The following is a 23004-nucleotide window of genomic DNA, read 5'->3' as shown; positions in this document are numbered from 1 at the left end:
AAACTGACATAGAATTTTGATTAACGGCTTTGTTTTGAATCCTTAGAATTTTCATGTCTGTTTCAAGTATTACTTTAATATCTTCACATTTGCACAATGGTATGCAAACACTGTCCCATTGAAATATCCGCTTGGCTTTTAAAAGAATACAAATAATTGTGTACTCCTCCTTTTAGGGACACTAGACTGTTTTGTAGGCTTCAGTTAAATCTAATAATAAAGTGAGTGTTTGGCAGTGGATTCTTCAATGTCTTTTATTATTTTTGATTTGAGTAAAATACAAATCAACAGTAGGGGGTGATATTATAGGCTTTAGGGAGCCCAACAAAACACAAGTACAATCTCAATGCACAGTAGTTTTCAGCCATATCAGTCAGAATAGTTGCTGCTGCAACATTGGATCTAAAGACTGTGATAAAACAACTTGTATGGAGAGGAATGCCTTCATGCACCCCTCTATGACCACATTTGCTTAATGTGAAAAGACATTACGATTGATTATAAATATCCAAAAGTGAAATGTCTAAATTTGTTTTAGAAGCAAGGATATGTTCATTGCCAAAAGGCACAAAAAGGCAAAATGTCATACCCAGGCTTTCATTTACCTCTAGTAATGCCCATATCGCAATAATTACAATATGACTATGGATTCATGCTTATTTTGTATTCTAAGTGTAGCAACAGTGAAAACCTAACATTATTACTTGCGCAAGCAGAGCGCGCAAGTAATCGTTTCGCTTGGTCTCTTCGAAGTGAAGTCAAGTTTTCTTCAACGGTGAATCTGTGCCTGGTTTGCTGGGACTAGTTACAACATTACGTCATCCTTGAGAGAGTACATGGTGTGTATATGACGTAATGTTACAAGTTACAAGTTACAAGTTACAACATTACGTCATATACACACCATGTACTCTCTCAAGGATGACGTAATGTTGTAACTAGTCCCAGCAAACCAGGCACAGATTTACCGTTGAAGAAAACTTGTCTTCACTTTTTGGAACCAAGTAACCACAGTATACTGCTAATCAAATTACAACTACATACTCTGTATGTAGTTGTAACTAGAACAACTACATACAGTCTGTGCCTGGTTTGCTGGGACTAGTTACAAGTTACAAGTTACAACATTACGTCATATACACACCATGTACTCTCTCAAGGATGACGTAATGTTGTAACTAGTCCCAGCAAACCAGGCACAGATTTACCGTTGAAGAAAACTTGTCTTCACTTTTTGGAACCAAGTAACCACAGTATACTGCTAATCAAATTACAACTACATACTCTGTATGTAGTTGTAACTAGAACAACTACATACAGTCTGTGCCTGGTTTGCTGGGACTAGTTACAAGTTACAAGTTACAACATTACGTCATATACACACCATGTACTCTCTCAAGGATGACGTAATGTTGTAACTAGTCCCAGCAAACCAGGCACAGATTTACCGTTGAAGAAAACTTGTCTTCACTTTTTGGAACCAAGTAACCACAGTATACTGCTAATCAAATTACAACTACATACTAGTAAGAAACTCTGTATGTAGTTGTAATGTGATTTGTAATTTGTAAATCTGTGCCTGGTCTGCTGGGACCAGACTACACAGATGACCATATCTCTTACGTCATCACTGAGAGCTAGTCATACATATACACACCATGTACTCTGGTCCCAGTTCTCAACGATGACGTAATGTTGTAACTGGTCCCAGCAAACCAGGCACAGACTTACGGTTGAAAAAAACTTGGCTTCACTTTTTGGAACCAAGTAACCACAGTATACTGCTAATCAAATTACAACTACATACTCTGTATGTAGTTGTAATGTGATTTGTAATTTGTATTTTAAAACAATTGACAATTTACAATAAGTAATAAAATAATTATACTGTATAATATATCTTAATTCAGTTTATATACCTTTTTTTTCCATCACATATCAATGATTCATTTTTCTGTAAAAAAGTAGTTGGGTAGCAAATAGTTACACGTAATGATTATACATTTCAAACGTTCCTTCACAGAGATACTGAGATGTGATAGTTTCCAGCGGTCGAAAGTACTTGCGCGCTCTGCTTGCGCACTAGTAGGCCATTTATGGCCTACTAGTGTGCAACAAGCAAGTATGCACTCGGCAGAGTGCAGTTCTAGTTATTATTAGTTTGTAAAGTTTTAAAACCGTGTATTTGTAACTGGCAGGTTCTTTTTAAGTAAAATCTACTTTTATTCTAATTAGTAAACTGTGTCTTTATCTGGTTCTTCTCAGGTGGTGTTCCATGAAGAGGAGCGGAGGATCCTTTCCCTGAACAACAGTCCGTGGATCCCACAGCTTCTATACGCCTTCCAGGACAAACGGCACGTCTATCTGGTACGCCCATGACCCGTTCCCCGGAGACTTGGGATACAAATGACTGTTTAACTTCAACATCTGTTGTTGTTGACCAGACCAGATAACCTGTTAAATGGCAGGTATAGACCAGGTTATAATCTGTACTTGCGTGGAAGATGGCATTTAAATATAACAAACTATTTGTGCATGTTGAAGGTGGTATGAAATGTATCAAGGCATAGCACGAGAGTGTAAAATAATTGTAACTTTTTTTTGCCACTTCTTGGTACAGTTGAATTTGAATTTTTACTTATTTTGACGCCAATATAATCATTTAATTAGAATGCATTGGTGGAAGATAAGAATACAGACATGATTGCGATCAGTCCCCTTTCGATAGGAATTGCATACTGGAGATTACGGATGTCTAAATCCAATCCAATCCAATGACATGCCTCCTGTCAACTGGAATGACCCTGTGCTTGTATTGTACAGTTTGCCATATAATAAGTGAGCATGACTTGCAGTGTCCATCTTTTCCCACAAACAGCCAGCACACACACACACCAGCTTATCTATCAGCAAAGAATAACAAAGGCAAATAATTGACATAAATCGCAAATGTCATTGGTCAAATCACGATGACAGGAAACATTATATTAATACCTGTTTAAGCCATAGTACTCGCATTGCCCCAATTTCCCTCTGAGCTAAACCCATCTGTACATCTGTATTCCCCCCCCCCCTCCCTCTTGCATTTCTCTTTACCCTCTCTCTCCATTTCTCTTCACATCCTCCTCCTCCACTTCCACCCCCCCCCCCCCAGCCCCTCTTCCTTACTGGGCATGGTAAAAAAAAAGAGAATCCATCTCTATCTAAGTGTCAGAGGGGCGCCCGGTCGCTCTGTTGCTAGGTAACACTGGAGAATGCTGCTGTTCATTCAGACTCCTCGGCCATTCATGCACCAGGGGCTTGCCTGCATGGCTGCGGCCATACAACTCGAATCTGCCATTTCGGTTCCTCTCACTAGCGTGCGTTCAGAATGCAGATAGCAATGCTAAGCGAAATAATAAAAGCATGTTTGTCCACTGAGTTATTGAATGAAAGCACAGGCGTATGTGTGTAATATATATACATGGATAAAGATGTGAAACAATTCCACCCCCATGTGTCTGGTATCTAAAAGCGTTTGACTGCAGAATCGGATAAATCTATACTAACAGTGTTACGTAACTGAATAATTGGAGAACAGCGGTTCTAATTCAAATGCAACAAAACTTGCGATAACATTTTATGTCTAACAATCAACTTTATTCAAGGGCTTGGAGAGTTGTGAGTCTCTTTTCTTTTCTTTAGTGAGAAAAAGAGAATATAATTTGAAAGCTTATTCACACAGAATAGCCTATGAATTCTTAAAACTTGGCGATGCACATGTACGTCAAGGGGTCTCGGGGGGTGTGTGTGTGTGTGTGTGTGTGTTTGTGTACAGTCACACACAGGGTTCCCACCTTCATGAAATTCCTGGAAATGGTTTTGATTTGGTTAATCGATACCAAAACATGTATATCATTACACAATATGTAACAGAAGTTGTTTTGGGCTACATGATTGCAGTCTAATGTGTACCGGAAATGACAAAAATAACAGATCTACAAGCTCACAACGTGCTGCAGCGTGATCCTATGCCCTAGGATAGGTTGTGTAGCAAACTATTTGGCATGGAATTATACCATTCTATATTCGTTGCTTTATTTTTGCTACTGTACATTGCCTGTCTTTCGTCATTGCACATGACACAGGAGTAAGAGACTATATATATATTTTTAATATGGTGTGTGTGTGTGTGTATCAGTCATGGGTCGGCTTATTTTTTACCCACTACAAAAAAAACTCTTTGTGTTTCTTTACTAGGCAATGGAGTACTTGCCAGGCGGTGATCTGATGTCCTTACTGAACAGATATGAGGATCAGTTTGATGAATCTATGGCTCAGTTCTACCTGGCTGAGCTGGTAGAGGCCATACATGCTGTTCACCAACTGGGCTACGTTCACAGGTACTGACAACACCTTTCAGACCCTTTTACAAGGGCTGAAAGAACGGCATTAGGTAGAAAGTGAGCAGTAACTGGATAGGAAAACATGTTCTAAAATGTCAATACGGTATTGTATTACAACGAGTTGTATCTCAGACACACAGATGGGTTCTATTCATTTCATTGCGGTAGACATTTTGTGATGCGTTGTAAACAAAAAGCAGTGTAAAAAGCAGTATCACGTTTCCTCTAATCCATCCACTCGCAGAGACGTCAAACCAGAGAACGTTCTCATCGATCGGACCGGCCACATTAAGCTGACAGACTTTGGCTCAGCTGCCAGACTGACTGCCAACAAAACAGTGAGAGGATTTATGTGGAATCTGCTGTATAAACCTACGTAAATAAACTTGACCCCATGTTTGTGTCAGCATGAAAATGTATTTTGATTACGTGTGTCTGCAGGTGGTGGCTGCCACAGACCCGCTGGGAACCCAGGATTTCCTTTCCCCGGAGGTTCTGGCAGCCATAAATGGGGGCCCTCACAATACGTACGGGGCAGAGTGTGACTGGTGGTCCTTGGGCATCATAGCCTACAAGATGATATATGCCAGATCTCCCTTTTCTGATGGCACCTCTACCAAGACCATTCAGAACATCCTCAACTTCAAGGTACCCAGCTGCTCACTGTACCGTACTACTGTTGTTGATATACTGTACGAGTACACTGTCTGTAGACACATCTGATTCTGGTATGGCTGGGCACATGAGTGAAGAAATAAAGAATTTGGCTGCGATTAAACCAGTGACAAGTTGACAACAGAGGGTTGATATGACTTAAAGCTGCTATAAGCAATTCTATGTCAAAAGTTTAATGACTTTGTTTTTATTAAATTTTTTGGTATTCAAACAGCCAGCAATAAGTAAACCCCCCCCCCCCCCCCAACATTTTTTTGTCTCTGTGACACATCTAAGGGCCACAATCTGCATTCAAAGATCTTCCTATAGAAGCTTTGTCATTGGTCGAAAAAAGAACGGTTAAAATGACTAACCAGACTAACCAATCAGGAAGTAGACAGGCAAATCAACCAATGACAAAGCTTCTAGGAAGATCTTTGAATGCAGATTGTGGCCCCTAGATGTGTCACATAGACAAAAAAAAAAATGGGAGTGTTTTAGTTACCCATTGCTGGCTGTCATTGAAATGTTGACATATTATTGCTAATAGCAGCTTTAATATCTGATAAATTTGTCTTATCAAGTTAGTTGTCATTTACACAACTGAACACAGTACCTCCATGTATTAATCTATTTTGCAATCTGAGGTATGAATAACGGGTTTAAAATGCAAAGCAGAGAGATGAAGTATGATTGAGGTGAAGTATGTTGAATATCTTGATATTCAAACTATGTTTAGGTCAAACTATGTTCATAGTTAAACTCAAATAGTTTATAGTAGATAATTAAATAGAATTTCCCAGCAGTTACTGGCCAGTTCCCAGTTTATTAATATGCTCTAATTTACCGCAATGAGTGCCTAATCAGTGCGCTATCCACATTGTTTCCTCTCAGCGTTTCCTCAAGTTTCCTGCAGAGCCGCAGAGCAGTAAGCAGTTTGTGGACCTGGTGCAGAGCCTACTGTGCGGAGCCAAAGAGCGCCTGGGCTTCCAGGGGCTGCGCTGTCACGCCTTTTTCTCCAGCGTGGACTGGAACAACCTGAGACAAGGTGAGGGAAATCCCAGTATGCTCCTCTGAACTTAAGCACTGTGCTCCATTCTCAATATGCCCTCGTGGTTGTCTGATGATTCTCTCACATGGCTGTGACTGGATGGACAGATCATAATTGTGCCATTGGTGGACAGATTTGAATGTACAATCTAATCAGTGGGGAGAAAATGTACACAGCATGATGTGTGCTCTCCCCCCCCCCCCTCCACACACACACACACACACATACATTCAAACACACTAAGCAACAGCTTTGCTAGTGGTGGTTGTGTGTGCATTGGTAAAATAATGAGATTCTCCGTGTTGCTGGCAACAGGCCAGTTTTCTCCGGAGGGGAGAGAGAGAGAGAGAGAGCTTAAGAGAGGGAGACCGAGGTAAAGATCTGCAGCTCATCTCTCCCTCCCTCAGTAGACGCAGCAGAAATCTTTTACGCTAGCGACAGACACGCTTGCTGTAGGGGAAATACACGTGCGTTTGTTGAATCCCATTGTCACCACCACCCACCCTCCCACCCAAACCTCAGACGCCACCGAATTAGATTATTTTGAATTCTAATTGTGACATGAATCTACTAACAGTCATTATTAGTGATGCACTGATTCATTATGGCAACGCAGATATTTACAAAAAAGGCATTATGGTTCATTTTTGTTTATAGAAAGGAAACTAACCGTAATAAATAAATACAAATGTTTAGCTAGTAGATTAAATACAAAAATATTTTAAAATGCTTTGCTTGGTGGTTCTTCTGTACCAACAGTAGATTGTTTAAAGCTATTTAAGTAGGCTTGTCTTAGTATTAATAGTATTAATAAATTCACCTGTTTTCATTAGGTTCCATGTGTTTACCAAGAATCATAGACTATATTGATATGTTTGGTCCTTTTTGCGTCGGTTCGTCTGTACATGTATGGGTGGGGTGGACGATGGGTCAATTGATTTATTGATTTCCTATGTGTCATAAATTTAAAAAAAAACTACAACAATTCACACATTCATGCGAAAGAATAAATAATAAATGAATATGTGTGTACTGTGTGAGTGTTTCTATTATAGACGTGCCATGGTTTGTTGACATGTTTGTATAGATGGAGCTTTATGATTCAGGTTTGGCTCCTGCTGATTAGCTTGTGCTGCTGCAGTGAGGGAGAGAGAGCGAGCACATGTGTGTGTGTGTGAGAGAGAGAGGGAGAGAGAGGGAGGGACGGACAGAGGCAGCATGTGCATGAGCGCGCGACTTACCGCACTCTAGGCTCACATCGCTCTGCTCCGTTACTCTCGCCTCCCTTTCTCTTCCCTTTCCCCCCTTGTTTTTCTATCGCTTCATACCCATCTGGACTCCCTTCTCTTTCCCTCCTTCAACTGTCCCTCTCCTGCAGTCCTCCCCCCTTTTGTTCCTGCGCTCGGCTCCGAAGATGACACCTCTAATTTTGAGGAGCCGGAGCAGGCAGCCCCCCGGCCAACCCCAGCAGCCCAACGAGGAGCTCTACCAGCGGGCTTCCAGGGCCAGGATCTGCCCTTTCTAGGCTGGTTCTACAGCAGGGTCTTGACAGCATTGACTATTAAGGCTGAGTGAGTACTATCTGCTTAACATAAGCAGATTTACTTCATTTAACGATACCCTCCACAATCCCTTTCTGCTAGTCAGCCCCCCCCCCCCCCCTTTTTTTTGTCAATTGGTTAGAGACCTTCCGTTACAGGTGGCAACATCCTTGCTCCTAGACTCCTCATTGCCACGGCAACAATATCCAGGCAGTTTTGTTCCAGGGTACCTACCCGGGCCATTTGGTGTTGCGTCAGAGTGACATTGGTGGTGGTGTCTGTGTCTGTTGGAACTCCAGTGGGCTTGGCCGTATGCTGTGTCAGACCAGGAGGGAGGGGAGGGGGATGTCCCCCCCCCCCCCCCCCTTGTTATGTGGCTCTCCATTGAATTAAACATCGAAAGCCTTCATTGTGTTTCTTTTATTTTCTTGATGTACTATACGGGATCAAACGCGGCATCTCTCGGCGAGAAGGATCCCATAGATCAGTTGAATGAGTTGAAGGATGCAAGGCAGTGTTATCGTCTTTGCCATCGGTGCTGATTGGTATTCGACTGAGTGTGTCACAGAGGCTTTCTGTGAGGTGGAACCCCAGCACATACATTCATGCGCACAACCCTCCCTGCTGTTAATGCTGTTATTGTGCTCGCCCGCTATATACTGTGTGCAGTATAATGGGCTTGTTGTGAGTTTTATTGCACTGGCTTCGGAGCCATCATTTTTAACCAAGCTAGACTTTGGCGTCTCAATGATATGGATGGAGCGTCATCTGATCTCTGTAGCCCTTGGCACTGCTCCCGCAGGTTAATTAAGCCACAGACTATGCGCACCATAGCCCAGACGGCAGGAATGGAGGAGGGAGAAAAAAAAGCATGATCCCATTAGACGGTGAAAAGGATGATCAGAGGATTGGAAGGAGAGGATGTGTTTGTAAACCGTGATGTTTTTCTTTTTCTGGTCCTCCCCCACCCCCCATCTTCACCCCTCTCCACTCCTCTCCTCGATTTATTTCCAATGTTCTCCTCCTTCCAATCTCACTGTTCTCCCCAGAAGCATTGTTTTTAAACGAAGCCAGTCCATTTTCCTTTTGTGCACTTAATGAAATGAAGCTCCAAGCTAATGGCTTGTGTACATGTGCTGTGTGTGTGTGTGTGTGTGTGTGTGTGTGTGCGTGTGTGCGTTTTCTTCCTTGAAAAGCCAAAGCCACTCTGGCCGAGCCAGACATGAAATCCTAATTGTTTTGGTGTTTCATGGCATTCTTTCTTTCTTCACACTGCATGTATTCATTTCTCTGTCTTTCGGTCTCTGACTTTATTTGTAAAATGAAACCAATCCATCAACAGATCTACTAGGGGGCTGTTTTCTCAATGGTCATTTTCTTATCAGAAATGCTTTACTGAAGGTGTGCGTAGACTCTATATTGTGTTTCCATGCGCGTGTTGTGCTGAGTGCGCTGTGTTCGTTCTTCCATATGTGTGTGTGTGTGTACTAAGGCTGCACAATATATTGTTATCGTATCGTTATCAAGGTACGAACATGCGCAATATCAGTATCGCAAAAAAGACAACGGTATCGCGATATATTGTCCACTTCTAAAGCCAGCATCATCCCATCCATGCTATAGCTTTCACTTGCACTTAAAATATAGAATATGACATTTTAATGGTAATATCGTATCGATAATATTGCAATATTTGTCATAAATACTGAGATATGACATTTTGTCCATATCGTGCAGCCCTAGTGTGTACTGTATATGCGTATGCTAGTCTCTATGAAGTCTTGTGCAGCTCTGTAGCACAGCAAAGCCAGGTCTTTAAATCCCATCGTCAATTATATCTGTCAACATCAAAATATATATTTTTTTATATTTATACTTTATAATTATTAGCCTGCCTTGCCTAATAAAAAATGTAACTTGTCGGTTAGTTATTAAGTAAAGTTGTATTCGGTGAATAGAACAACTGACTCGGGTAACCAGTCTACGTCTAGTAAAATCTATTTGACAAAGTCTCCTATGTTGTGGTGACACAAAAAAAATATATATATATTTATATTGTGGCATTGTTGGCTCTGATCTTAGGAGTCTCTGTTTGGGTTGTGATATTCATTGAGCTTTTCAATTCTTGGGTTGTCACCAAGCCTTTTTTTGATCATGTGTCAACCACCAGTTCTATAATAATGGCACAGTATTTTATTTAATCCCAATGATTTTATTGCGCAGACTTTGTGTATTGTTAAATGGATTGGACTCTCACTCAAGTAAGAGTTTCAGTCTTTACCTGAAGACTTAACCTGCGACTGCAGTGCATGCTCAGCTGTAAGTACAGTAGGCGTACTGCAGTAACATTTCAAATTGCCACCAGAATTGAACAGTCATTTTCATTGTTTTTATTTATTTATTTTCCAGAGCTGCTTTTAAGTAAAAGGGCAGTTATAGCGATAGCAGTGTGTTTGGAATATTGTGAATAGTTTCTAAGTTTCTGTGTGAGTTTCTCTGCGCTGTTTGCCAAATGCGTCTGTGCCTCGATGTGATGCGAATTTGGAACAGCAACAATGTACAATTTCCAATGAGCCATTCTTGGTGGACAAAATCATTAAATATCAACTGCAGTCTGCAGCAGCAACGCTTGGTTCAGGGACACTATGTTTAACATTATGACAGTCAGACTGTCAGTCTATTTGTAGACTCATTCATACAAAGAAGATACTCTCACAACCTCGATTCAGAAGCACCTTTTTGCTCGGCAACACAAGGACACAAAAATTGACTTCATGTTGTACTCTAAACAGATTAAATATGCCTGAAGGATGTAAACAATGTCACAGCACATTACAACCTCTACAGCCAGGCCTCTGGAGGCAGACTCCTTGCAGAAGTACAGGGTATCGGTCAAAAGCGGCATCTGACCAACCATGCTGTTTTGTGCCATTTCAGTTCTAGTATGTTGAAATTGTATGAATGTATTTACAATCTAGGCATTTAGCAGACACTCTTAATCCAGAGATATTTATAGTACTCGAGGTAAACACAAGGTAACATATCAAATGCATAGAAATAGCAATCTAGGATCATAGGTTAACCAAGAACCTGTCATCCGTCTACAGTTAAACAGCAGTATATAATATCGGCATCCACTCACTCCTTTTGACAGATTTGTACAATGCATGTATGTTCATGTTTATGCACTATAAACATGAACATACAATCGTCAGTCAATCATCTGACAGTATTTGATTTGTTGGGTAAATTGGAGTGACAAATCCGAGTTTAAGATATGCCGTTCACGAAACAGTCCTATTTTGTCTGCAGATAAGCAGCTTTTGAAACCGCGGCGATTAGGTTTAATACTCTTTTTGTACGAATCGATATCCTCACCCGCCGCTAATGCTTCTTATTAAGGTAAATAAATGTGTTTGAAGTACATTCCCTTAGCATCTGTAACCTTTTTCTTGTGTGTCTTGTCTTTATCAGCAATGCATCCATTATGACAGTACCAGGACATATTGATTCATAAAGTAGACTAGGGGTGTAACAGTTAATTGAATGTACGGTATCTATCGATTATATAAAATAATCGATAATTGATACTTGTAATCACATTGTACTTGTAATCACATATCTGACCGTTGTGCTCCAACTGGTACTCCTTCACTAAGTACAATTATATACATATTAATATCTTATGTTGTCGCTCCCAGGTCAGTGTCTGCAGGCCTCAACTCTCCTGCGAAGACCAACTCAATGGAAAAGAAGCTACACCTTAAAAGCAAAGAACTACAAGAAACTCAAGACAAATGTCACAAGGTGAGGGCTTTGCCTCCGGTTCCGTTTTCAGGAATGATGCTCATGTGTATGGGAATGCACTTGCAGTTCTGACTATATTCATACATACAGTATTCATAAATAATTCAATAAACTCTAGTCGACTGAGCTAACTCAACCAAAGCTCAGCCCAAACACGCATGCAACAGGAGCATGGAGAAACTCAAACTGGTAACCCTCATCCTGAACGGTCAGCTGCTCTCTCTCTCTCTCTCTCTCTCTCTCTCTCTCTCTCTCTGTGATCAGATGGAACAGGAGATCTCCAGGTTCCAGCGTAAGATGACTGACCTGGAGTCAGTGCTCCACCAGAAGGATGTGGAGCTCAAGGCCTCTGAGACCCAGAGGAGCGCCCTGGAGCAAGACCTTGCCACCTATATCACTGAATGCAGCGTGAGTCACTTGTCTTACACTACTGCTGTGTGTGTTTGTCTGTGGGCGTGTGCTTGCATCTGTCTATGTATAATGTCTATATCTTATCTGTCTTTGTATGCAAGGCAAGCACATGTTTGTACATGAAAGAGAAATGTTAATTCATGCAAGTCATAATGTCAACACCTCTTCTAGCTCCATTGTAATTACATCGTTCAACAATTTCAGTTGTCAGAAACATTTGTTCATTTTGTTCATTTTAAAATACATAATAATTACACTACCAACTGTGCCTACATAATTTTGGAATGTGTGTAAAATACTGTTTAATAGCACAGAAGTTAACTTAAAAGTAAAACACATTTATGTGGAATGGTTTCATGAAAGTGAAAGAAAGACTTAATATCAAAAGTAATTGAAAATGTTACACAGTACGACTTTAACTCAAACATGGGACTATTGCACACATGTAGCTTTATTGAGGTGGTGTTGGCTGGACTAGCAACTAACTATTGAGCCTACTAAGACTCAAGAGAACAGGGTTTGTCCATACAGTATGTACGTATGTCTCTCAAAAGTAGACTAATCATAGACAACACCGAAACATTTACAACATTACATTGTTCTTTTGCTCATTCTTTTGAGCTTTTCTGAGCCTTTATTTGTTAGGTCCTGATTGTGAGTCAGTGTAGGGGAGTGACATGCAGCAAATGGTCAAACTGGGGAATTACAGTATGGTTCGTGCGGCTTCATTTACAAACGGCACACACAGTATCAATAGCTAAAGATTGTACATATAGCCGTTATTAGACTCTGAACTGTCCTCTAGTTTGAAGGCAGTATTGTTCATGTTTATCTGCAGTGCACATGATGGGTTCAAAGGTTTGGCACAGCAATGAAATTGGTGCAGAATGCAGATGGCACTAAATGGCATATGTTCTGAGTATCACGGCACTGATGCCCTGAACCTTTTTCTGTGGTCAAATTCCTTCTGGTCTAATAGAAAGAAAAGAGGTGTGGAATACTGCAGGATAAATTACTTTTGGCAGCTTCTTTGAAATGGAAATCTCTCTCATGGAACCAAGCAACATACCCTGTTGATTGATTGATTGATTGATTGAATATTTTCTTAGACATACAGTAAATGTAAAAACAGCAACAGAGTACAGTCAAACACTTATTCCAAAAGGGATGGCACCCCAAAAAAAAATCCTTGAAGTCTTGTTTCCATTTAGGCCCTATGAAATCAATTCATAAACAATGTTGATTTGGGTTGCCTAACAACATAACCAAAACAACTGCCACCTCAACTTCCCCGGCGTTTTGTCACGCGGCAAACAATGCACACATTTGCATCCTATGATCAGTAGAGTGCAGCTTACAATACTTCAGAATCTCAGTGCCGGGTATGTCATTGTTGCCTGTGTGAAACTTGGAGAAAGCACTACGCTGGTAGTAGCTCTCTCAGCAGCGGCTTTATGGTTTAGCGTTTGAACTTTTTGTGTGTATGTTTGTTGTTGTGCAGAGCTTAAAGCGTAGCTTGGAGGCGACCCGCGTGGAAGTCTCCCAGGAGGACGACAAGGCCTTGCAGCTTCTGCACGACATCCGCGAACAGGGCAGCAAGCTCCAGGAGATCAAGGAACAGGTACTGTACACCTCTTGTTACACCACCACAGGTCAAAGCTGAGATACCAAATCGGTACACAAGCAGGGCTTCCCTCTGAGGATACCCTCTGCACAGCAGTCCTTAATATGCCAAGGTCATCCCTCCAGATGGCACGCATGCAGATGGCTTCCCCACAGGGCACTCCTTCTGAAGCCAAAGACATGGCTGGGTATAGAAGAACGCTTTGCTTGTTTCCTCTGATTGTCTTTGGCAGAGATCCTTGACAATTTAAAAGCTTTACTTACTTATACTACTACTACTATACTAACCTAGAAGAGATTTTGTAGAAGTTGTAGACCACCCAATATGGTTGTGTGCGGAAATTGTGTTTCCCCGTTTCACATTTTCTCTGCGGCCAACACATTCTCACTCCCAAAACTCCCAAACTCGTCACCTTGTCATCTTGGTACTACGTGAAAGGCGGTCCTCTGTTTCAGCATCGCACACACAAGGTACCTGACCAAGTGTCTAAATATGACTACTTCAGTGACTAGCCAATGGCTGAATCTCAACCGAGTGGATGTATGGTGTTACACATACCTGCGCCTTCGCCAAACATGTGCCTATTACTTACGTACTGTGCTTAATTCTTTCTCTGCCGGCTAGCTGTTGGCATTTATGAAGTTCCCAGTGCCACCATACGCATTCACTTTAAGAGAAGGAGTTTGCAATATATTGCAATATTGATACATTTACTTGTAAAACATGTACTTTTCCCCACCACCGCTCAGGAGTACCATGCTCAGCTGGAAGAGCTGGAAGAGACCATCAGGCAGCTGGAGGAAGACCTGTCGGCTGCCCGCCGCCGCAGCGACCTGTATGAGTCCGAGCTCCGGGATTCCAGGCAGACCAGCGAGGAGCTGAAACGGAAGGCTGTAGAATACCAACAGAGAATCCAGAAGGTATGCTGGAAACATTATGGGGAAAGCGGCCGCCGCCGTCATTTTGTTGAAGATACATTTTTTGAGCGGATTCAATGCACAACTTTGTGTGTATGTCTGTATGTCCGTTTGAGCACGGAATCATATCGTGTTGTTGACATCATCGGATCAGACCGCTCGGCGCTCACTTCACAAGAGTGTTTATTTTATTTTATTTTTTTAAGATCAGCCATATGGGAATTGACGAGAGAAATGCTTAGCAAAAGCAAGGCATTGCTCATTCATATTCATGATTTGCATCTTTGACTGTGCTAACTATTCGCAACGCAACCTCAAGTGTACACCTTTCCATGAGACATTTAAGTCGAGACAATTTCTCTCCAGCCATTTAGATACCAGTACCTAATAGCGGTACATGAAAAGGTAGCTTTTGAGATTGCATGTCCTTGATGTATCCTTGTTGCACTGTTTATTTTTTAGGCCAGGGAGCAAGGCAAAGCTGAAGTAGAGGAGCTACTCACCAAACTGGAGAAGGTGAGTGAGATTAAGCTGATTTATTCATTCCGAAATGTGGATGCCCTACCTAACAGTCACAAAGAAGTGGGAATCCTTACTCTCCTTCAAAACCGCTCTATAAGAGCACGTGGCTGCAATTCAGAACTGGTCCCTGACCTATACTTTGTAGTACATTTTGTCTGTCATTAAATGTTTTAATGAATTGAGTACAAAGGACCCCGATGGAAACAAGCCATAGTGCTTTCTTGGGTGTCTATTCCTGTTAGCAGACCTTGTATTGAACTGTACTTTCCTGTGCTTGTCTTTGCAAGCTGCTAATAAAGTATTCAATCAATGAATCAATGCAGAGCTTGGTGTACATACAGTAAGTGTCTCTAGTATACACTGTGGTAGACTCGTCTGTCATTCACTCAGCTTGTTGTTTTGTTTAGACCAACTCTGAACAACAGTTGAAGATCGAAGAGCTCCAGGACAAACTCTCCAAGGTAAGTGCCTTCTGACTTTATGACCTCCATTAAAAAGATTTCCCTTGATGGTTTTGATTAAATACACATTTACTAGTTCTTAATGAAGCTGCAAAAGCTACAAAACTACAAAAAACCACACACCCGTGTGAAGTGAACACGGCAACAGTGACACTTGGTGATGAAAACCAACCAAACGCTATTTCCGTGCTCGGACACAGCCAGGGACACAGCCAGGGACACACAAAGCTCCGTATAGGAGTGGTTTCGTATTTATACTGTATATAAAGGTCTGTCATTATGAGCAGTCCTCAAAGTACCACCCACTCATTATTGGCTAGGATAAACGACAACAAAGTGTTTCCATTGCCTGGACTGCTGCCTTCACAGGCACAGTGACAGACGAGACAGATAGCGTCCATTCTTTAGAAAAGATTATGCATGTATATTTTAAACATGCTGTACTACTACTAAATGATAATTTGGTGCAGAGAATAATAATAATAATAATAATGGCAGCAGCTTGTACATTTATAGATGGAAAGACAATGAACAACCAACATACAAACAAACAACTACCGGTAGTTGCTTTAGGGCAGGCCTGAGTGATGGATGTCTTTTTTTTTTAAAGTAGCCAATGCATAATAGAATCCAGATTTTTCAAGTGTGGCAAATCTCCCTTGGGATAGAGTTCCACACTGCCACACTGAAGGCTCTGTCCCCAAAGCTTCACATGCTAATTATTACTTACTGCAGTTATGTGCAGCAACCCAATCCATTTTCCTATTTTATCTCGTAGAAGTATAATTTGAACCGGCTTGTTGGCGTTTTCCGCTTACTCTAAAATGGCCTTGACTATATTATTGGCTGACTTGGACTCCATGGCCATCCTCTGAGATAATTTAACTTTAACTACAGTACCAGTACACTGTATAACTTTGTCTCAGATCTTTTAACTCTGTGGCCTATATTAAAATTCAAGACAGCAGTTGAAGAGATAAGGAGAGAGAGAAGGAAGGAATGCAAAGACTGGAGATGCCAGAGCCAAAGACTTGGATAAAGGAGAAGGTGCAGTTTAAGGGCAGCTTGTTCAAGATTGAAAGAAAAAGTCATGAGGGGGAAAAACAACATGATTTAGTAGCGGAAACAGAAAGTCAAGTGATGGAAAAGCAGTTATTAAGAAGAGAAAGACAGACGGAAGCAGTGAGAATGGAGAGATAAGTAAAGTAGTAATAGCATGTATATGTCTGAATTTCAGAAAAGGATTGATACGTAACATTATGTTACATGGATGGATACAGATCAATGGCGTATGATGAGAATTACAGTTTAATAGTCAAGTCACATTTTATGGTTACGGACTGTGAAAAATATACCAGTGAAACATTGTCACTTTAATTTATTTTAAAAAGTTACACAGTATGACATGAACTTACTTTTGAATTGTGTCATTTTCATAATTCAGTAACATAACTGTCATTTTGTCACATAAATACTTGTCTCCCATGCTGTCTGTCTACTGAGACGGTTTAGCTTTACCCACCTGTTTTCCCCCCCAACACTCGGTCAAATGAACAAGCTTGTACTGAGATCTACTGTAACTGTCTTTGACCTCCTGACCTTCATCTAGGCAGTGAAAGCCAGCACAGAAGCCACCGAGCTCCTGCAGAACATCCGTCAGGCCAAAGAAAGGCTGGAGCGAGATCTTGAGCGTCTAAAGGGCAAGACCGACCCTAGTGACACGCTCAAACGCCGCCTGAGAGAGACCGAGGTACGAGCTTCTACACAATTCCACAGTGCCATAACCCATTTAGAGTTAGACATGAGCCAGTTTGATGAAAGACGCCCTAAAAACCTGAGGACTTTCTGAGAAACTTCACAGAAGTGAATCCGGAAAACGACGTGAATTCAGAGATAAAGTAATGCTGTCATGGCAGCTGGCCTAAATGGGTTAATGTCACACTGTTACATTAACATACTAGTTATATTCTCATGACATACAAGCCCGACCGTCTTATTATAATGTTTAATTGCTGGAACCGACAGTCCAGAGAATGTTCCTGGGTATCGATTTGCTAAAAGCGTTAATGTTTATCTGTGCGTGTGTGCGCGTGTGTGTGTGTGTGTGTGTGTGTGTGTGTGTGTGTGTGTGTGTGTACTGTAGGATGGCAGGAAGACCCTAGAGAACCAGGTGAAAAGACTGGAGATGGTGGAGCGAAGAGAGAACAAGCTGAAAGATGACATCCAGACGAAATCCTCACAGATCCAGCAGATGGCTGACAAGATCCTGGTGAGAGGGAGCCACAGATGAGGCCGTCTAATGCTAGCCTTTGTGCCCTTCTTCTCTCACCCCCACTCACACACTCATTCTAGCGGCTGGCTGGTGAATCCATCCTTGGGTACTACCCTCTGTTCTCCGTCCTTTTTTTAAATCCTGGAACACACGTTACACACCCTATATGCAGGGCTTTTCTTTAGGGAGCTGCATGTAGGAGCTATGCAGTCCTCCCAGAACGCATGTCTTACTGAACTCGGCACATGCATAGATTTAAACACACACATGCTCCTAACTGCACTGCATGCCAGCATGAACAGTCACATGTCTTCAGAGCATGTTTTCCATAACCCTCGTATAATAATAATAACGTCCCATCTAGGAACTTGAAGAGAACCTGAGGGAGACGCAGTCGACAGCCCTGAGAATGGAAAACAGCCTGGCTAATAAAGAAAGGCTTTATGAAGACAAGATCAAGGTAGGGCTGAGTAATGTCTGTTGTACATTAAACAAATAAATGCGTCCATTTGAACTCGGTGTTGACTAAACAGTCCTGGTTCTGTGTGAAGGTTCTGGAGGCCCAGATGAAGGTGGACCTGGCTGACAAGGACAGTCTGGAAGCCAAACGCACCCAGCAGGAGGAGGAGGCCAGAGAGAAATGCAAGCTCATCAGCGAACAGAAAGCTGTAAGCAGTGGTTTTGCTTGGTATTCAGGATTAAGATTATACATTAGGGTTGTCGTATTGAACATCAAGATTAGAACTCAAAGTTATTGGCTGGGTTTCGAAAATGCATATGGTGTAAGACTTGTATAGTGCCGCACATGCTCAGATGCCCTCATAGGCCGCACACAGAAGCCTGTGAACATAGACATTTCGTGCATAGATGTGCCACATCTGACAGTAGGCTGACAGTAGGCTCTCTTTACTCTTATATATATTTATTATATTTCCGTATATACATTTTTTGTAAGAGTAAAGAGAGCCTACTGTCAGCTGTCCAGCAGTCCAAATATTATTAAATTAAATTTCAGAATGGTAGACCTGAGGCCTACCATACCAGGCCTGAGGCCTACCATTGCGTCTGTCTGTCTGACCAGAGATTTGAACCCAATTTGAACTAATATCCGTTTTACAAAATGAAAAGAGAGATGATGTGAATTACACTGTTACTATCATGCCTCCAGTAGAACACCATTGCTGTGCTATGTGAAAATGTGTGATTGCAAAGAAAGTGTACTACAAACTATGATTTTTGTTATCTTTTCTGCTTGAAACTGAGGAGACTGCCTGTTCGATTTATGCCTATGTTTGATCACGCTATTTTTTTTGTCATGTCAAATAACAGAAACGGATATATTGGCTTCCACATCTATTGTTCTGCCAAATAATATCAGGGAGAATTAACAAGCTTTTTTTGTATTTCCTATTTGGATAAACAAACATCATGGCTTAGCCTTGTTCGCGAGCTGATCCTCATTACATAACAACTCAATGCTGCACTTTGCTATATTAAATAAATGTATTTGTTACCAAAATAATGATTGATAAAAAAGCAGTTAATTAAGTCCTTGGCAGACATTGAGTTAAGATTCAAATTTGGATAAAAATCACATTTGAATCAAGATCAAATAAAATTTTGAGAGGCTCTATTAGATGATAATTATAATAATAATTATGATAATAATAATAATAACTTAAACAATTAAGACATACTGTGTTGTGGTGCCTGTTCTTCTGGGAATGTCTTAATAATGGATTACAGTGCTTCACATCCAGTGCTTCACATCCAGTGCTTCACATCCAAAGCGTAAAAATGTATGCCTAGTCACCCATTCAAACACCAACGGCGGAGGCAGCGAGTTTATATAATACACCAACCTGTTCAGGTTCAGGAGCAGTTGAAGGTTCAGTCTCTTGTTCTTCAACACTTCAACATGATAGCAGGACTAGCTAGGGAATGGATCAAACCAGGATCCTTCCCAGGCAGTGACGCTACCACCTGCTCTTCTCTGGTAGTTTGAACACTATGGTTCACTGTGTGATTATACACTCATTTAAGGCAAAGGGCAAGCGTTGCATGAGAGGAACTGATCACTTTAAAGCCTGGGTTCAAGCAGGATCTAGGATCTTCACTCCCGCTCCACCCAAGGCCCATAGGCTCCCCCCCCACCCTTCACCTCCTCCATGCCATTTTTTTTGTTTTTGTTAAGATTTGTTTTTGGCTTTTCTGCCTTTTTATTGATAGTATCAAGTGAAGACTGACAGGAAAGAGGGAGAGAGAGAAGGGGAGAGACACGCGTGTGTCTGTGTGTCTTTCTCTCTCTCCCACGCTCTCTGTAGACTTGAGGCATGTTTAATCCAGACACAATGATCTGACATTAACAGTAGGAGATTCAACTCCCAACACCTTAATTGACCTACGGCTGTGGCCCAAACTAGCCATTCAGAGTCCAATCTATTCATTTAGACACAGATCCTTGCATCTTTGTCGTCAGTCATTTTAACATGGAGGTGGTTTCCACCATGCTGTGCCTCCCTCCCCCTTCAGACCATCAATGCCATGGATTCCAAGATGAAGAACCTGGAACAGCGCATTGGGGAGCTGTCGGAGGCTAACAAGCTGGCCGCCAACAGCAGTATCTACACCCAGAAGAACATGTGAGTGAGCCGATGGGTCTTCTGCCTACTATGCCATCCTCTCACGCAAGCCTCCAGCATGTTCATTAGTCCCAATTTAAGTATCCCATGTTAAAGGTGAAACTTCTGGCTGTGTACAGGGTTTGATGAGGTCAGATCAACAAGAGTTGTTGGCCGGCTCCATATATGCAGATCTAGGTGATGATTCAGTCTTCTCCATGTATGGTTATCCAGGGTTAGATGAGCACGCATCCGCCTGGGTGACGGCAGACTGCTGGGCGAGCGCTGGCGCTTTGGCATCAAAATATGTCATCTTTTTTTATTTTGTTTACATTTTCCTGTCAGGAAAGCCCAGGAGGAGATGATCTCGGAGCTCCGGCAGCAGAAGTTCTACCTGGAGTCTCAGGCGGGCAAACTGGAGGCCCAGAATGCCAAACTGGAAGAACATCTGGAAAAGATTAGTCAGCAAGAACAAAGCAAGAGGAGTCGGCTAATGGAGCTGGAGACGAGGATACGGGAGGTGAGGAGATGGGGAGTCAAGTGGGTTTATTTTATACAATGGCATAATCTGTTGTGTTTGAGTTCATTCCTTCCTCATTGTCTATATAAGATTTAATTGATATGTACGTAATTCTTCCTAATTTGTTTCTCTGACTTTTTCTTGCTGCTTCCTCCTTACTCGCTTTCCAAGTTTCAAGTCTCTTTCTCACTAAAGGCCCACGAAATATCTTTACAAATGTATCAATGGATAGAGTTCAAGTTGCAAAATGCACAGAAAATAGCATACACACAATGTCCTACATGGGCTGTCGCTGCTGTATGAAAGGATTTCTCTGTGGTCTTGTTTGACTCGCAGATGGGCCTGGAACATGAGGAGCAGAAGCTGGAGATCAAGCAGCAGGTGTCCGAGCTGAACCTGTCTCTGCAGGAGCGCGAGTCTCAGATCAGCGGGCTGCAGGCCGCACGCCACGCCCTGGAGAGCCAACTGCAGCAGGCCAAGACTGAGCTGGAGGAGACCACCGCCGAAGCCGAAGAGGAGATCACCGCTCTCAGGGTGAGACGAGAGAGAGAGAACTATCGCAAACCATCTCATGGTCGCATCTTCCAAGCCACTTGACTGCCCAAAACGGAGATCTTCGTCTTTTCAAAAATCCAACCGTCGGCTTCCCTAGACGGAGGTCTTCGTCTTTTAATGCTTTATATTCATTCAATATCAGAGAGCGTTATGCTACCGTCTTTGAGCGTCTGTGTTGCGCAACGAAAAACCCGGAAGTCAACGGTGCGCCAGCATTATCATTCCCCCCTCATTGACTCCAATGGTAGCTGAAATCTTCCCCCCCTTTTTAGTTTTATCTCTGAATAAAAATCACAGATTCTAATCAAAATTAGTGTTTTTGAGTGTTAAGGGAGAGGTCACAACATTTAGTACTTAAAACACACACATCAGCCTAAAATACCCTAAGTAAATAAGAGTGAAAATCTCTTTGCCTTGTGGCTGCGGCATTATACTTCAAAGGAAAAATATAGCTTTGTTCAGCGTTAGTAGGCCTGGCATGAGCTCTGCGAGCCAAGGACAAATTTATTTTATACATCCTAATATCAATTTTGAGTTCTGAACACTAGACCCCGCCGACTCTGTATAGTCTGTACTCGCCCTATAGCAACACTGCTGCTCGAGCCACTGAAGCTCCGCTGTTTATTTCCATCAACCTCCGACATGACCTTGATGTCATTCGTCTCAGAGATGTCAACCATTTCTGGCGACAGACACAGTGGAGAAAGTGTGTGCTATCGGTATCGCACCCCGTTAATTCATTGCCATCTGGATGTGTTTAGCCGCTCAGAATGGGATTAAACTGGGCCAGCGTTTCTTCAAAACGGTCCATGGCACGTTGTTGATGGACTGCGATTATAAAACAATACAAATCATGAGTGCGTCGAGTGTCTGCCAATCACGAACAATGTTCGGGTAGTTGGAAAAGTTCAGAAAGGCTCTGCCGCAGTTCTTTGTTCTCATTGACCTACTCTAGCAGAACGAAGGTCTTGTTCGGGTGGGGTATGCTGTGGCCTTTACTCTTCTGTTAGGGTTCAGCCAAACTGCACCTCCTCTGTGCAGTTTGGCTCTGTTCAGTTGTGGTAGTTGAGTAGGTCTAGGTGCCATGTACACTTATCATTAATATAGAACTGAAAGGAATTTTGTTTTTCATCCTTTCATCCTTTCATCCTTCACTAACCCTAACATGATATCTGTGGTTGTAATGGGGCGTAGTTAATAAATTAACCTAAAAAAAAGGCGAGCACTCAAAAAGACATTCCCAGAAGAACAGGCACAATTTGGATAAAAATCACACTTAAAAAATTAAGACATACTGTGGTATGTCTCACTCAAAAAGGTAAACATGAGGAGAGGGTGGATAAATGCAAGGTACTTTATTTAGAAAAGTTAAAAACAGCCAGAACTTTTATTGCACCTCCATCGAGCACCTGGTCTTTGTCGCTCTAATAAATTAACCTGTTTGACGGGATATGGTCTTCTGCTTGCACGCACGGTCGACAATTTGTGTATTCCACATATTCTCTGCATGCCTTGGAATGTCGCTTACCATTTTCCACTTAATCGCTTTTTAATTTGAATTAATAATTATAAAGTTATGTCCTCTTCCTCTTAACAGAGTCACAGGGATGAAATTCAGCGCAAATTTGACGCCCTGCGAGACAGCTGCTCTGTAAGTACTGCT

The 23004-nt window shown here is 41.9% G+C and overlaps 1 protein-coding gene across 1 annotated transcript in view; it reads left to right on the top strand.

Moving 5' to 3' along the window:
- cita (citron rho-interacting serine/threonine kinase a) overlaps positions 1-23004 on the top strand; it is a 59019-nt gene that overhangs the window by 3043 nt on the left and 32972 nt on the right. Inside the window, exons 5-24 of the mRNA XM_080785467.1 lie at positions 2266-2367; positions 4240-4382; positions 4630-4723; positions 4827-5033; positions 5934-6087; positions 7469-7661; positions 11333-11438; positions 11703-11846; positions 13351-13470; positions 14223-14393; positions 14853-14906; positions 15320-15373; positions 16983-17123; positions 17517-17642; positions 18010-18105; positions 18197-18313; positions 20178-20287; positions 20612-20786; positions 21123-21320; positions 22939-22992. Coding sequence (XP_080641593.1) covers positions 2266-2367; positions 4240-4382; positions 4630-4723; positions 4827-5033; positions 5934-6087; positions 7469-7661; positions 11333-11438; positions 11703-11846; positions 13351-13470; positions 14223-14393; positions 14853-14906; positions 15320-15373; positions 16983-17123; positions 17517-17642; positions 18010-18105; positions 18197-18313; positions 20178-20287; positions 20612-20786; positions 21123-21320; positions 22939-22992 — 2559 coding nt within the window. The remainder of the gene's footprint in view (positions 1-2265; positions 2368-4239; positions 4383-4629; positions 4724-4826; positions 5034-5933; positions 6088-7468; positions 7662-11332; positions 11439-11702; positions 11847-13350; positions 13471-14222; positions 14394-14852; positions 14907-15319; positions 15374-16982; positions 17124-17516; positions 17643-18009; positions 18106-18196; positions 18314-20177; positions 20288-20611; positions 20787-21122; positions 21321-22938; positions 22993-23004) is intronic.

The sequence above is a fragment of the Protomyctophum bolini genome, assembly GCF_963924005.1.
Source record: "Protomyctophum bolini genome assembly, chromosome: 2".
NCBI classification, from domain to species: Eukaryota; Metazoa; Chordata; class Actinopteri; order Myctophiformes; family Myctophidae; genus Protomyctophum; species Protomyctophum bolini.
Note: the sequence above shows the minus strand (reverse complement) of the source record. Positions and strands in the feature narration are given on the sequence as shown.